Consider the following 16,655-nt stretch of genomic DNA (forward strand, 5'->3'; position numbering starts at 1 on the left):
TATGTGTGCGTGTGTGAAATGCAGGGTTTGCAGATCTGTTGTATGTGTGTGTGTGTGATAGGTCAGTTGTGCTGAGTTAGAGGAGTGTAGTAACCTCTCAACATGCTGACAAACACGGATCGGGAGTGGAGGAATGAGGAGGGAATGTCTAGCATTTATTCACATGAGAATCTGTGTTCATACTGTGTTTCACAGGCATTTCGAGGTCTGTAGTTCTGTCTCTTTTACAAACACACATGGGATGCTTGTGCCTATTAGATCAGGGGTTCCCAATCTTTTCAGCCTGTGACCCCCAAAATAACTATTCCAGAGACTTGTGACCCCCACTATCCTTGGGATTGCGCACTCACCAATAGGCCTATAAACACAATCATATTGACAACACAAAAATGTGCAGCAGTCTAACAACTATAATACAGAGGGTGATTCAAAATGAATACCACAACTTTCGGGTTTCTAATGAAAAAAACTTTAAGTACTCCTTTACATTGATTTATTACCCAAGGTTCCATCATGTTTCTTTGGTTAAATATGGATTTTCAAAGGTATTGGTTGTGGTATTCTTTTTTTCATCCCCTGTATTATATATCTTTTGTCATTTATTAATGTAATTTAATATTAACCTCATCTAATGAGACTGGTGTGCACAATGTTTACGGCACAAGTGTAGTCTTGGTTTAATTTTGGAGACTGCCACTTAGAGATCAACTTCTATGTTCAGCCGTGTATGATTTTTAAAAATCATGCTGTAAAATCAATCTGCTAAAATTGACGCTATTACTGTGTCATTAATATAACGTAAACACCCCAGGGGTTGCAATTCAAAACAATAAATACCCTCCCGACCCCCCCACCACCCCAACATTGTCTGGTGAACCCCACTTTGGGAACCACGAGTTAGAACATGGGTTTGCAACAAAGAGAGTGTGTCACTCGTCTAATAATGTAAAGTCAGCTGGAAGTTAGTTGCAGGTTCAAATCTGTGATGTTTCTTGATCTCATTTCAGGTCATGCAATGTTTTGTCTGCTGGTGTTGTTGGATTAATACTTCTTTTAATGCAATGGCAATTATATCTTGCCATGGTCACAGAATAAAATGTACAGTGGTGTGGATGTTGGCAAGATATTTTTTTAAGGCAGCATATATTTGAGTAGAGATACTTTAAAACTGTAACATTGTGAATTTCTGGTTCCTGAGAAATTGAGTTTAGGGTTCTTTAAATAATAGAACATTTATAAAAGCCTAAATTTAATGTGTTTTTGATTAAACGTGTATATGTAGAAAAATAATTACAGTAATCTTAAACAGGATTATTTAAAATAAAATAACAATTTATCTTAATCTTTACTGATAAAATTTAATGATAATAACAACAATAATAACTCAATTCTTAGCAACAAAACCCAATTACGGTAACGGTTTAACAATTTTCACTCCTTAAACCAATGTGTAATTTTCTAACTCCACTCTCCAGCAAAGAGTCTTTACCGAAAGATGGCTGACTGTGTCATATACACTACTTGTTAGGGCTGCAAGATATTAGAAAATAATGACATTGTGATATTTTGTTTGTCTGCAACATACACTGCAGTATGAATGTCATTTCACAAGATGACATATTAGCTCTATGTGGAGAGAATTCATAACTTTAGATTAATGGGGATTAATTTGAAGGGAAGTATCTGCATAACATCTAATAAACAAACCACCAGGATAGAGGAATACAATTGAATAAAGATATAATTAAAATAAACAGTGTTTTATGATTTATGATGAGAATCTAACAGTATTAAGATATCTAAATGCTATGTTGGCTGGGTATTATAGTCCCAATTTGACATTGCAGATAATGTGATGTGACTATTGCAGATCCTTACATTGCGATATCAATGCTACAATGATATATTGTGTAATCCTACTATCTGTCATATATATATATATATAAAAATCAAAGAGCGGCATATTCTGAAAGCTGATAGAAAGAGAAAAGAAAAAACAGACAGAATGCAGAAAAGTTTAACTGTCCAGTGGAAAATGAAACAGTGTTTACTGTATTTTTAAGAAAATCTAGTTGAAACTCAGTGTAAGATCTATGCATAAATTCTGGGCAAGATATAAAGTTGGTTTCTAACACACTGTACTTTGTCAGCCCTTAATGTGCATGTCTGCTTTGCCTCAAACCTCTCCCATCATCACTCCATTATGATTGAATAAGACCACCACACACACACACGCATGCACATCAGACCTCTGCTTTATCCATTAGTCTAACTTATTGCTCGGTTTGGAAAGTTTCTAAGGCCAGATTTTACCCTCTGAAGCAACGAGATGATTGAAATGTGTGTTTGTGTGGAATCGCTTCTGAAGTTTTTTTCCAGCAGATTTCACATTTCATTACTGTTGTTTTTGACTGTCTTTCAGCTGACCTTCTGCCAGTGCGAGTAAAAAGTTTGCATGTGTGTGTGTTTCAGGTGTGAGAGCTGTGTGGACATGCTGTTTGTCCGTGGTTCTGGTAACTGTGTGCAGTGTGACACTCCTCTCAGAAAGAGTAATTTCCGTGTGCAGCTCTTCGAAGATCCAGCCATCGATAAAGAGGTGGAGATTCGCAAGAAGGTCCTCAAAATGTATGCAGCAGAGAAAGTGCACTCAAAATACTCTTAATGCCTAGTTTTTCGTATTTTAATAATGTGTGTCTTTTCATCTTTCAGTTATAATAAGAGAGAATTCGATTTTTCCTCTCTGACTGAGTATAATGACTATCTGGAGCAGGTGGAAGACATCGGTGAGATGTATATACAGCATTAAATCATTTATATTTTTGCCCCTGTTCTACTTTTTCAAGTATTACACAGTGTAATGCTGCACTATGTGAATCTAAAAGGCCTGCAAAGATCTAAGTGCACAACAAATAAAGTCATAATGTCACCTAAAAAGAAATGAATCAATTTTGAACTGTAGAAACGAGTCGTCAGCATTCCCAGTTTCAGTGTAACCGTGTACATAGAGCTGTAATGATTCTGCCCATCAACAACATCCACTTTGACCTGCCCTCAAAACTTTGGTTCATGTTGTCAGCAGCTTTTTGAGAAGCAACTTTTGTTACTGAGATGAAAAATTTACTCTGTCACAATTAGGGAGGTCAGAAGCATCTTCAATATAAGTACCAATCAGTACTGAAATTAACTAGATTTAACAATAGCAGCTTTCCCCATGAATTATGAGCACTGCTTTGTGGATTCTTGAACACAGCTGATTGGCTATTGTGTTTGTGGCTTTCAAATGCTGTAGTGTCTGTTTATCTGCATAAGAGCTTCGTGAAGTGATCATCATTGTAGCCAATCACAGTCATACTTGTCCGACCAATCAGTGATGTTTAAGAACCTTGCTCAACAGTGTTTAAATATTAGCTGAAAATGTTAAATGTAAAAATCTAATTCAGATGGATTCCATAGTCAGTTTTTTATATCGCTAATCATTATATATTTGCACTTTTACAAAAGCTCTTTTTATATTCACTGAAATTATTCTCTTACAGAATATGCTTATCTTGTGTGCAGCATTCAGTCACTGAGTGCACACAATAAACCAATCCACCAGTTTCACCACTGACTAATCTAAACACATCTGATTGGCCATTGTGTTCATAAGCTCAGCAGAAATGGGTGTGTGAAATGGTTATTATTCTTAGCACTGCAACAAACAAATAAAAATAAATCTTAAAATTTAAGTGTAATGTAATTGTAATTTAATCCGTTCTCACAATTCAGATTGTTATCTGTTTTTTTGTGGCAGTCATAAAAGTCTTTTAAATTTGAAGGCAATATTTGGTCATTTTCAGACCCTGTTGGACATACACTTGTTAATACAGCAGTAAAGGTCTCAAACTAAATAAATAAATATTTTTTGCTGAAAATATCTCAAGTAAAACTTAAGCCAATGTAAAAAAAAATAATAATAAAAAATAAATATATATATATAATGTTTTTTATGAAATACATTGATAAATATTAATTTGATTTAAAAATGTTTCTTTGAGGATTTAGATAACCACTTTAGCTTCTTATTTTTTTTATTATTTTTTTAGTTTTTATTATTTTTTTACAATAATGTATTATCTGATGTATAAATGTACACATAAAACGTAAAAAGTGCCAGTGTAAGCATCTAAAGAATCTCTAAAAGCAATTAGTGCTTTCAAACATTGGATGGACTGTAAACCTCTTGTAGGACCTAATCAAAACTGAAAAACAGCATAATTGTTGCCCTTTAAAATGATTTCCTTTTGTGATGTTTTTTTAAATGTTTAACTGTTTTCAAATGTTTCCAGTGTTTAACCTGGCCAATAACATGGATGTAGAAATGACCAAGCAGAAGATGGAACAGTATCAGCGAGATAACAAAGATGTTATACAGAGAAACAAAGCAAAACTGGTAAGCGTGCGTGTGTTTCTGACTAATTTATTTTTTTTTGTCTTAATGAGTTGCCCATGTGCTTCAGACACATTTGACTGTTTTGTATCCTTAAACTTTTATTTTATATTTTTTAATATTCTTTTTTTTTTTTTTTTTTGTTAATTGGATTTTTACAAGTTAAATACAATATAGAACAAAGTGCAGCAGATCTATCATCACCAAATATACTACCCCATGCATGCCCTAAACCTCCAACCCTTAGTGCCATAGGTGATATCTAAGCATTCTGTCCTGTTATACCCAAGTAAGATATAAAGCCGCCCCAGTATTTGACAAATAAATCTTGACGGTTTTTCAAATGAAATGCATTTTTTCCAAAAACATGTAGGATGGCACTTCTTTAATCCACGTAGGATTTAGTAAATCAAATTTTATTTTCTATTTTATTTGATCAAATTGTACCTCTCTTTCAGACGCGCGAGCAAGAGGAGTTGGAGGAGCTGTTGTTGCAGGAGCAGCAGGATTCAGAGCTGAGGAGACTGGAGACCCTACAGGAGGAACAGAGGCAACTGCAGGCTAAGAGGAAAAACAAACAGGCCCTGCTGGATGAACTGGTATACAGTATATACACTCTTCTTCATTTGGTACATGGCTTAATATCTCATGCTCTTTCTACAGTAGCACATTCATTTGATTTTAGACTGTAGCTTTAAATCGATAGTTCACCCAACAGTGAATATTAAGTTATTAAATTTTTTTCTTATGTTGAACACAAAAAAGGTTGTTTAAAGAATGCTGTACCTGTAATACCTGTATACATTGAATACATGTAAACATTGACTTCCATAGTAGGGAAAACAAAGGCTATGGAAGTCAATGGTTACAGGTTTTCAGCTTTCTTTAAAAAATCTTTGTTTGTGTTTAATAAAAGAAAGCAACTCATAAAGGTTTGAAAAAAAGTGAAGGTAAACTGGTTTAAAACAACTGGTGGTCCATGTATATACTATGCAGTGCTCTTTGATCATTATTTAGGTTTATGTAGGTCACATTAATATTTTATGTATGTCACACACTCTTTTTTAAAAAATATCATCTTTTGTTTTTGGGGTATAGTGGCTGGCTATATGCTTATGCATGCTAGTCAAGTCTGACTTGCTCCTGATCCTTGATCCTTGAGTCCTGATTTTTTTCCATTCACTTTTTCATCTCTGCTATCAATTAAAGTGTCAAAATAACATATAAAAGAAAACATGCCCTTAATGTTCTGTTTTTATTTGCAGGAGAATTCCAAGTTACCTGCGGCAGTGCTATTGGCCCAACATAAAGACAGAGCAGCCCATCTAGAGACCCAGATAGAAAAACAGAAACAAAACGTCAAACCCACAAACATCTTCTCGACTGGAATAATGATGGTGAGGAAACATTTATGTATTAATTATATTATCATATTATCATCAGTTATTTATAGATTTTAAATTGACATTTTTGTATCGAATTAATTATTAATTTCTAAATATTTAAATAAATCTTTAGTATTATATATATATATATATATATATATATATATATATATATATATATATATATATATATATATATATATATATATATATATAATGTATGTTTAATAACAAAATATTTAAATAAATCTGAAAAAATTTGATTTAAATTATTATTAATATATATCGAATTGTAAGAAATATTATAACAATAAAATATATTGTTATTACATACATTTTTTTTAATTAAATTGGACATTTTACATTTGCAGTGGGGGATATAAGTATTCAACACTTCACCATTTTCCCAGAAAACATATTTCTAAAGGTGCTGTTGACTTAAATTATTACCAGATGTTGATTACCAAAGAAGTCCATATATGCAAAAAAATAAAAAATAATCAAATTAGTTTAGAAATTAAGCTATGCGTAATAAAATGAAATGACTCAGGGAAAAAGGATTGAACACATGAAGAAAGGAAAGTGTAGAAAGGCAGTAAAGGCCCAGACTGCAGCTCAGTAGTTATTTAGCCACCCTGTGTCCTTCCACATTGTAAATGAATATTATCTGCTTCAGTCCAACATCTACATTAGCAAGAAGATGAAAATGAAATCAGGATGGGCAATTTAGCAAGACAATAACTATGTTTGCATCCACCTTTTTTATGCATATGTACATAATAAAGTGGTTGACAGAAATGCCATGATGTGCATACATTTTTAAAATGCGCATAAAAACATATGCACATAACTGAGAAGGAAAAACTTTTTATTTTATAAGAAAAGATACACATAAAGTAAGATGGAAACACTTTTAACAAAAACAAATTCCAGTAGGCACATTAAAAAAGGTCATGTGATTTTGTTATAAGAAATCATGTGATGATAAAAATGTGTGTGAATGGACAAACCAGCAGGCTGAGCACATTATAAAACATTACAAAACAACTGAAATGTTGTTTTAGTCATTCTAAAATTCCTTAACTGTTTCAGTATTGATGTTATTATAGTAGTAATTGCCTTTAGAATTAAGAGCGTCTGTACTCTGTCTAACGCCTTCAAATGCCTCCATGCATTCACTGTATGTTGGTATTTGTCTTCTGAGGCGCAAATCATTTATTAAATAATGAGAAGATTCACACAGCTTCTCCTACCGCAGCAAATTCCGTTTTTACTGTTGATATTTGGCGCCAGTTAATCAGGAAGTGATGATTTTGTTCTCTTTGTCCAATTGGATGGAAACGTGTTTATTTGCAAGTCTTTAATGTAACATTGCTGTTTTATGCATAAATTTAATTCACATCTTTGAATTGAAACGTAGATAATGTTCCTAAACACAGCCAAGGAAACTCTCAAATGGTTTCAGAGAAAGAAAATCAAGCTGTAGAATGGCCCAGCCAATCACCTGACTTGAATCCACTAGAAAATAAAGAATAAAGATCAGATTTGATCGATAAGACCCACAGAACCATCAAGATGTTTACACTCTGTTGAAGTCTGTGGAAAAACTGAGCAATTCATGTGACTTCATTCTCTTTTTGAGAATCGTCTTTAAGCTGCCATCACCAAAAAAGCCTTTTACAGTATGCAAAGTATTAAATACATTTCAGTAGTTTAGCACTTTCGTCTTTTCATTCCATTGTTATTACACTGGACTCATTTGTCAGATTTTGTTTTTGTTTTGTTTTACTTTTATGTTTGTATTGTTTTGGTTTTTACTAAAATCTTGTTTAATTCCATATCAACAGCTTTTTTAGAAAAATTATTCCCAGGAAAAAAACATAACATGTTGAATACCTTTTCTCTAACTGTACTTTTTACTCTTTATTTTACTTTCTTTTTATACAAATAATACAAATAATATGCAGTTTAGATATTATTCATCAGTAGTAATTGGTTTTCTAACCGCAGACATCAATATAGTGGCACATGCCCTGTTTCTTATGTTATAATCAGTACCTTTTCCCCCACTGTACTTTTTACTCTTTATTTTACTTTCTTTTTATACAAATAATACAAATAATATGCCGTTTAGATATTAATGATCAGTAGTAATTGGTTTTCTAACCGCAGACATCAATATAGCGGCACATGCCCTGTTTCTTATGTAATAATCAGCACACCATGTGCTAAAGCTTTCACATACACACAAATACCAGCATGTTTGTATTAGCCAGTGTTCGAGAATGACGTTGGGAGTGTGTGTATGTGTGTTTATATCATTCTGTGTTGCATCTGTGTTGCAAAGCAGGTAAAACAGGTTTGTTCTTTGCAAAAAAAATCCCTTCAGCGGTCACTGTAAAGGACACAAACCTGAAGCAACATGTCATGAATGTGTATGCAAACGATGAGGGGGGGGAGTAACATCTTAAAAACTGCTGTTGAGTGGAAAAACAGAAACTGCATGAACAATTGTGTATGTTTTCACAAATGTGTCTTGTGGTTGGCATGGAGAGATGATTGGTGTGTGTTTGTATATGTGTGTGTGTTGGCACTGTCAGGATAGTACCAGCATGAAAAGTGTTTGTCAGCTTTAGATAGCTTTACACTAAAGGCAGAAGGCACGCTTGTACGGTTATATTTAACACGCAGATGTTTTTTTGAGGCGACGTGTGTGTTCGTCTGACTTTTTCATGCTCGGCATACATGTGGAGTGAGCCAGTAGAGACTTTGAGATGAAAATAGTGTGTGTTACAGGGCATGGAGAGGGCATTGGCTCTCACACTTGTTACTTGAGCTTAGTTAATGCCAGCTGGAGGGTCCACAAAGCTCACTTTATCCCCGCTGAACCTGGATGTGTTTTCACTAGTGTTACACGGTAAATTCAGGACACTTTGTCAGTGCGAGTTCTGTAATGTGAATCTGCTTATGTCTGACGTCACGCATCACCGTTTCTGGGTCTGAACGCTCTGTCAGATGACAAAATCTAGCAACACGTGGAAAGAATATATGCTGTAAAACTGTTGAAAAATCATGAAGTTTATAATGTTTATATTGATCATGATGGTCATATATTATATTATATTATATTATATTATATTATATTATATTATATTATATTATATTATATTATATTATATTATATTATATTATATTAATATACTTTTCTTTATTTGACTTTTTAATATTATATTTTAGTATTTTATTCTATTCTACTTTATATTATATTTTTATATTTTACTTTTATTTTATATTAAAATATTTTTGCTATATTTTATATTAAATCAAAATATGATGTAACTATATTTTATTGTAATATATTTTGCATTATTTTATATTTTACAATTATATTGTGTTATATTATATATTATATTTTACTTTATTTTATATTTTATTTTATATTTTTTAATTTAAATTTAATTTTATATTAATCTCAGAGTCATACAGCTATAATTTACTATTAATTTATTATTAGTTAATTACTATTAATTTATAATTTATTCAACTATTAACTTTTTAAGCTTTTTTGTAACTATTAAAAGTTAAGCTATAACTTTATAACTAAATATTTTTTTAATATTGGTGTCTGTGATACAAAAGAGATTATTGTGATTGATGATTAATGATTTTATAATCATTCACTTTTTTAAATGTGTGATATGACTAATTATAAATCATAAACAGATTTTAAGATTTCTCTTTTCAAGTGGGTAGAGGCTTGGAACTGGAAACAGTATTTCATACATGACAACCTAATAAGCAGATACAGTAGTGTTAGTATTAATGTATGTGTTTTATGGCATTTTTCTCTCCTGTGGCCTAAGCAGAGCGGTGTGAGTGTGTGATCATTTTCAAATGTGCTGATCTGAGGTGAATGTGTGTGTGTGTGTGTGTGAAGGTCAGCAGAGGTGCTGATAGACAGTTTATATTTGTTGACCTTGGATCGTCCTGAAGACTTGCATAGTCAGAGTCCCGACGCTCTCTCCTGCCTCATCCCCACGTGAAACACAAACCTTTCATCGTTCTCTCACAGTCTGCTCATTTAAACCTTTTTTTGTTTTTTTTTGTTTTTGGAGTTTTGTAGAATTTAGTTTTGTAAAAAGGTTTATCCTTGTTTGAAAAGTTTTTCCAATAGATGTCAATTTTAAAAAAACCTTTTTAAATCAGCATTTTTCATTCAAGAAACTTTCAAAGAAGATTGCAGGATAGTTTTTAACTGTTTAAAAAATTTATATAAAAATAATTAAATAAAAATGTGCTCAATTAATAAAATCAGATGAAGTCAGAGGAAGAAGTTGATGAATAATATTTGATGGATAATGCAGTTCCAGCTTTATAGTTCTGCATTGATACATTACTTAATACATATTTGCTTTGCCTAGTACTTAGTATGATTATAATTGTCATGTTTGAATAGATTACCATAATTGAAAAAAAAGAGGAGCAGTTTTATTTTTATTTTTTTATTATTATTATTTTATTTTTTTTGTTATTATTTTTGTTGTTGTTATTATTGTTGTTTGCTCGTTTGTTGTTTGCTTTTAGTTTTTATTATAAATATATATATCCTTATATTTTGTATAATTTGTAAATGCAACAAGGTTATTATTGTTGTAAAATGTTTGTAAAATGTTGTATTTCAATGTGTACAAACTGAAAACGAAAAATAAAAATATTATGGTAAAAAAAAAAATCAGATGAAGTCATTACATTAACTTAAAATTTTTTGCTGTTACTTTACATTACAAAATGCTTTAGATGTATAATACTATACATTTATTTTAATGTATCTTTTTTTAAATAGACGATCTGAGACAGAGAATCAATATTAAATGACAATAATCTAATGAAATAAAAATTTGCTAAATAAACCAGTTTTATGATATAATAGTTATTTTTAATATATCGTCACCTTGGAATTATAGGGTTCTATCTACGTTCTGAATGATTTTGAGATATTGAGCTTCAAAAAGTTTTTGCATTCCATAGCAAACAGTATGTGTGTAACATTGTTTATTAAATAAAAAGTCTTAAAGTGTAAACAACATCCCATAACATCCCATAATGTAAGAATATGTGAATAACTCAATTTTGACAAAAATGTCAGATAGAACCTAATAATTGTAAGGTGACGATATATGTTTGATTAAAAATGTAGTAGTTAATAGTAATTAAGGTCTGAGATGGAGAATCAATATCAAGTTAAAATAATTTAATGAAATAAAAATGTGCTAAATAATAACAACAAAAAAAAACAGATTAAGTAATTACATAAACTTACATTTTTTGCTGTTACTTTGCATTACAAAAATACCGTAGTTTTATAATACTATACATTTAGTTTAATGTATTTTCTTAATTACAAATAGACAATGTGAGACATAATTTAATTAAATAAACACTTGCTAAAGTTTTCTTGTTTCTAGTTTTATAGGTGAATTTAATAAACTAAATTGTCCATAGAGAATGAGTGTGAATGAGAGTGTATGGGTGTTTCCCAGTGTTGGGTTGTGGCTGGAAGGGCATCTGCTATGAAAAACATGTGCTGGATAAGTTGGCGGTTTATTCCGCTGTGGTGACCCCTAATTAATACGGGGACTAAGCCGAAAATAAAATAAATGGATGAATAAAAAATTTGCTAAAAAAAAAAGTCAGTATAATAATTGAAATCATACAAATCTATCTATACTTTTAAAATATAAATGTTTTTTTACTATACATGTTTGATTAAAATGTAGTAGCCAAACAGAAATTAAGATCTCAGATGGAGATCAGTAGCAAGTTTCATGAAATTTGCTAAATAAAAAAAAAGTCTGTACATAATTTAAAATAATACTGCAGTTTTAGAATGCAATATAGTTTGTTTTAATGTATTTATTTGATTTAAAATATTTCTAGTTTTACTTTTACTTACTTTTACTTTTTTATGTTCAGAGATTTGATTGATTGAATATCTTGGTATACCACATGTATTATTATTATTATTATTATTATTATTATTATTATTATTATTATTATAGAGTTGTATCTATATATATTTACTTACCCCAAAATGTAAATGTTTTCAGTCATACAGCTTTAATGTTTAAGTATGCAAGTTCCAAAGTTGACCAAAACCTGGTCTATGCTGAGACGAGGAGAATAGAGTATGAGGAATAATCATATGAGTAGTTTACATAAACTCTTAAAGGTACAGTAGCAAACAACTATTAAATTAAAGCCTGAAAATTTGCTTTAAAAAGGCTTTGATTTAAATGAAATTCTACAGTAGTGTATATGTTCCCTTTAAGATTACGAGTCCATTTTTAACCAGAGCCTTCTTTTGGTATTTTTCCCGAAACCAACTTTGAGAAGGAACAGTTAATTACAGAATTTCTGGTTGATACTTGTAAGTGAACATTGGCAAGAAGCAAGACAAACACACCTCAGAATAATTCTGGTATTTGTTGAAATGGTAAGGAAAATTATCACACCCGCAGAATGAACAAACAAATGAGCCATTGCATTCATTGAGTTTGTCCTGTGCCAGTCAAAATGTTCTGCGCGAGACAGAAGTCCAAAACGCAGATCCAGGGGAGACGGTTTATTTTTCAAAATGTACAAATTCAAGTCCACCTCATAAAAAGATGTTTACTATGTGCTAATGTCAAACATATGGGCCGATTCACTGGCCGGCCAGGGGTGAGGTTAAAGCACTGGACGGCACTGAATGTCGAAACACACCAGATATGTGATTGATTTGAACACAAGGCCCCGTTAAACAGTGTGTAACTGCTCAGACTGACTGCATAGACAAACCAGAGGGGTGTTTGAGCTCAGGGATTTCCTTCCCTCCACCCCCGCACTGTAATGAAGATGGATCGAGCTGCCAGCTCTGTTTTAAGGGCACTGGGGAGTGAATATGTATCTTTAGTCACTCAACATGCACAGAATCAGCAGCATTTCTTTACACACACACACATAGATATTCAACACCTCACATTAATGTTGAGTGCAGATGGTTGTTTTTGAGCTGGTAAAGATGCGGTTGTGGCTTACTGTTGTGTGATTGGACTTCTGAAGAGTTTTCCACTGTTATCAGGCTGTTGACAGGGTAATCTATGTTGGGATGGGGTGTATGTGTTGACATGGAAAGCTCTAGACGAGTTGTGTTTGTGTGACAAGAGAAGACAGGAGAATTTATGTTTCTTATTTTGAAATCATAATGGATCGTAAGCCTTTGTGTGTAGTAAGTTTAAGTGTTAATTTTACATTATATAAGTCCTGTATCAACTTTTTATGAACCTAAGTGTGTGTGTGTGTGTGTGTGTGTGTGTGTGTGTGTGTGTGTGTGTGTGTGTGTGTGTGTGTGTTTCTAAGGTTTTAGTGCTTGATGTTCTTATACCATTTTTTGTTATTATCAGTATTTGCTGATTAAATCATGAAAATCACTGCATTTCTTCCCATTTTTAAATTTACTTGAATACTTTTTTATTTAACTAAATTTTGTTTTGTTTTTGTTTTATTTTAATTATTTAATAACATGGAATTTTTATTATAAGATTTAATTTAATTTTAACTTTATTTTGATTATATTATTTTAATTTAAATTACATTTAAATTTAATTAAATTAAATTTTATTTTATTTTATTTCATTGTTTTATTTTATCTTTTATTTTATCTTATTATTTTTATTTTATTATTTTATTTTTATTTTATTAATTTTAATTTTATTTATTTATTTATTTTATGTTTTATTTTATACTTGATTTATACACACACCCCCACACATACACTACTTATTTTTCTAAGTATTAAAAAGTGTGTAAAATATCTTTATTATTTGAATTTTAAGAATTCCCTGCTGAATAAAAGTATTAACTTAATAAATAATTGGCCTCAAACTTATTCACTCACCTATGTTAAGTGCTGTAAGAATTGATGCTGCTTATGCCCCATAATTTTTTATAGCACAGTCAATTAACAGATCATAAAGTTTCCTCTCTACTGCTCAGTTTTACCTTTTGTTAACTTGTATTGCTGATGTTCTCCCTGTTTTGTCTGCCATTATTTTACTTTTCTGTTTTGTTGCTGTTTAAATGTGTGTAGTACTTTGAGGCCAAAGTAAAGAACTGCTCTCCCTTGGAAATTCCCTCTCCACACACACACACACACACACACACTCACACTCCTTCCATGCTGTGGTTTCTGTCTGTCTCCAGCAACTCCACTGTCCCTTGTGTGTGTGTGTGTGTGTGTGTGTGTGTGTGTTGGCGGTGAGTGATGTTGTCATACATCTTTAGATCCCCTGCTTGGATCTGTATCCACAGAGGGATGTGTGTGTGTTTGTTGGCACTAATTCATTCATGTGTGTGACTCCATCTCAGACAGAATGTCTGTTGGTGCTGTTTAAATGAGGTCATATGCATTAACCGTTCCAAATATACCCAGTGAGTGTGTTAAATACTCACCTCCAATGGTGCTGTATGATGCCAATTAAAAAATGAAGCACGCTGATTGCAACGTTCTAGTGCTCTGAACATCTAAATGTACTTATTTACTTTCAAATGATTCTCCAAACACCCTAAACTAAAAGAAGTGTCAAAGGTGCGGTCAGAGCTCTTAACCAATAAAAAAAAGTCATGCTAACATTTTTTTTTACATTTGCTACATTTTTTTTATTTGCACATTTTTCATACTGCAAAAAAAAAAAAAAAAAAAAAAACTGAAAAAATGTTTCTTTCCTTTTCTTTTCTTTAGGGTCAGACCGTATCTTTGGCTTCTGTGTCCCGCGTGGAGGAAGTTTTATATGTTTATCAGCCTCTGTACATTGACACATATGGGCCGCCTGTTCCAGAATTGGATCAGCTAGGCCGAAAAGGGTAAGAATCACTTGCACTTCCTAAATGTATTGTGTTATATGTAAGGGATAATGTATATCCAGCCGGTTGTTATCGCAGAGTAACTCTGAGCTATACTAATGCACTAACTATTTAAATAAATGGAAAGTTTTCTAAAGAAATATTTGTTCTTAACAAACGCCTGGATGCAGCCTACATGAACCTTTTTATTATTATTATTATTATTATTATTATTATTATTATTAATACAGTTTAATCATGGCTCTTAACAATGAAGAAGAGCAGAAGGATATATATGAAGAAGTGTCATAAGGATATAAATATTTTCATTGATGGTCAAGATAATTTCCCGGATGAGCTTGTGTTATTAGTTTAATCAGTTGTTATCTGGGATTAACATACTGTGGAATGTCATAATTTTTTTACCAGAATTAAGTATTCTATTGAGCTGTATTATATTACATTACATTACAATATTACTCCTCCTCAGTCCATCCAGAGTGGATTTATTAAAAGCTTAATTCATTAAAGCTCTTATATGAAATCGTGGTCCTTGGTAATTATGCCAGTTGATCATTTAGTTTCATTAGACCTCAATGAGGAACAGGCTGAATTCCATTTAAATTGAGTTACCTTTTTATGCATAGGTTGTTTCCCTTTTGTAACTTATCTCTTTCCTTTCTGCAAGTGATTGTTTGTGTGGGTTTGACAAGTATAAACGACCTCTTATTTAAACTAATATACCACATCTCCCATGGTGCACCTTTCCCAGGGTAAACAGGAAGTCTGCTGACATTTTCGCTATGCTTGCAGCTTCACGCTTCACTAAAGTTTTACTTTCTCTGAAAGTCACATTCTTGCTCTTAAGCATGCTTGGTCTTTGATGCTATTTTAGTGAGAACCTCTCATTAGGGCAGTAATTTGTTCTCCAAATGTTATTTAATTAAATTTACTCATAGAATAATTTAATATCTGCATGCTTCAGCAAAGAGATCCAGTCAGTGTTAAAGTCTACTAATGACTAATGAGTTACAAAATTATTATCGTAGTTCACACAAAAATAATTGTTAGTTTTGGATGAAATATGCTTTGTCTGTTTTTATTTGTTTTGATTTAGTTATTGTGTGCCTTTTAATACAAGGTATAAAATATCTTATAGTAGGTCTGCATGATTCTGGCTTAAATGAGAATCATGATTTTTTTTTTTTTTTGCTTAAAAACAAGCTCACGGTTTTCTCACGATTCTGTAGATATAAAATAAAGGTTAATGAGTAGGCTATTATTATTAATATTTCTCAAACATATGGTAAAACAACAATAATAATATTAGACTTATGTGTAGTCTACTGTTGGTCAAAATGCTAAATATTGCATTTACTTGTAATTGTGGACTGGAATGGACTTTAAATTGGTCCTGGTTGTTAATGCAGTAAAGTGATTACATCAGAATTTTTACAGTTGAAATTGAATTATGCTTGTCATTTGTCTTTGACAACATTATTAGACCATTTTTACACTGGTTAAATGAAACATTAGTCAACATCAGATTCCCTCTTGCATTATATAGGCTAGAGTTGTTATACTGACTCTGTAAACATTTATTCTCAAGCACAACACTTTGTGTTCGATATGAAAGAAAAACGTATCAAATGCTTGTTGTAATCATAACTCTAAAATGCGATATGATCATTTAAATGATGTGCACACTTTCAGTTTCACTTTTAATGCCGAGTGCGGCTCATGTCATGGCTGCCATCACAGAGAAAAAAAGATATACATGCAAATCATACTTTCTGTGTGGCACCCAAACCATCACCATGTGCAACAAACTGAACGTTATTTACAACTTTATTACCTGTTATTCACAGCCTATGCATGTTCTGTTCACTAAAGTAGACATCAGCTTAGCTTTTTTCGGTTTAATTGTGCAGCTCTACCTTATAGGGATAGTGAAAATACGA

At 31.9% G+C, this 16,655-nt stretch overlaps 1 protein-coding gene across 1 annotated transcript in view; it reads left to right on the forward strand.

The window, feature by feature from the left end:
- The window catches only part of mnat1 (MNAT1 component of CDK activating kinase), a 33,646-nt gene that overhangs the window by 6,985 nt on the left and 10,006 nt on the right, over positions 1-16,655 (forward strand). Inside the window, 6 exon segments of the mRNA NM_001006100.1 lie at positions 2,473-2,625; positions 2,710-2,783; positions 4,329-4,432; positions 4,888-5,028; positions 5,695-5,826; positions 14,594-14,715. Coding sequence (NP_001006100.1) covers positions 2,473-2,625; positions 2,710-2,783; positions 4,329-4,432; positions 4,888-5,028; positions 5,695-5,826; positions 14,594-14,715 — 726 coding nt within the window.

This window comes from Danio rerio, chromosome 13 (assembly GCF_049306965.1).
Source record: "Danio rerio strain Tuebingen ecotype United States chromosome 13, GRCz12tu, whole genome shotgun sequence".
In the NCBI taxonomy this organism is placed as follows: Eukaryota; Metazoa; Chordata; class Actinopteri; order Cypriniformes; family Danionidae; genus Danio; species Danio rerio.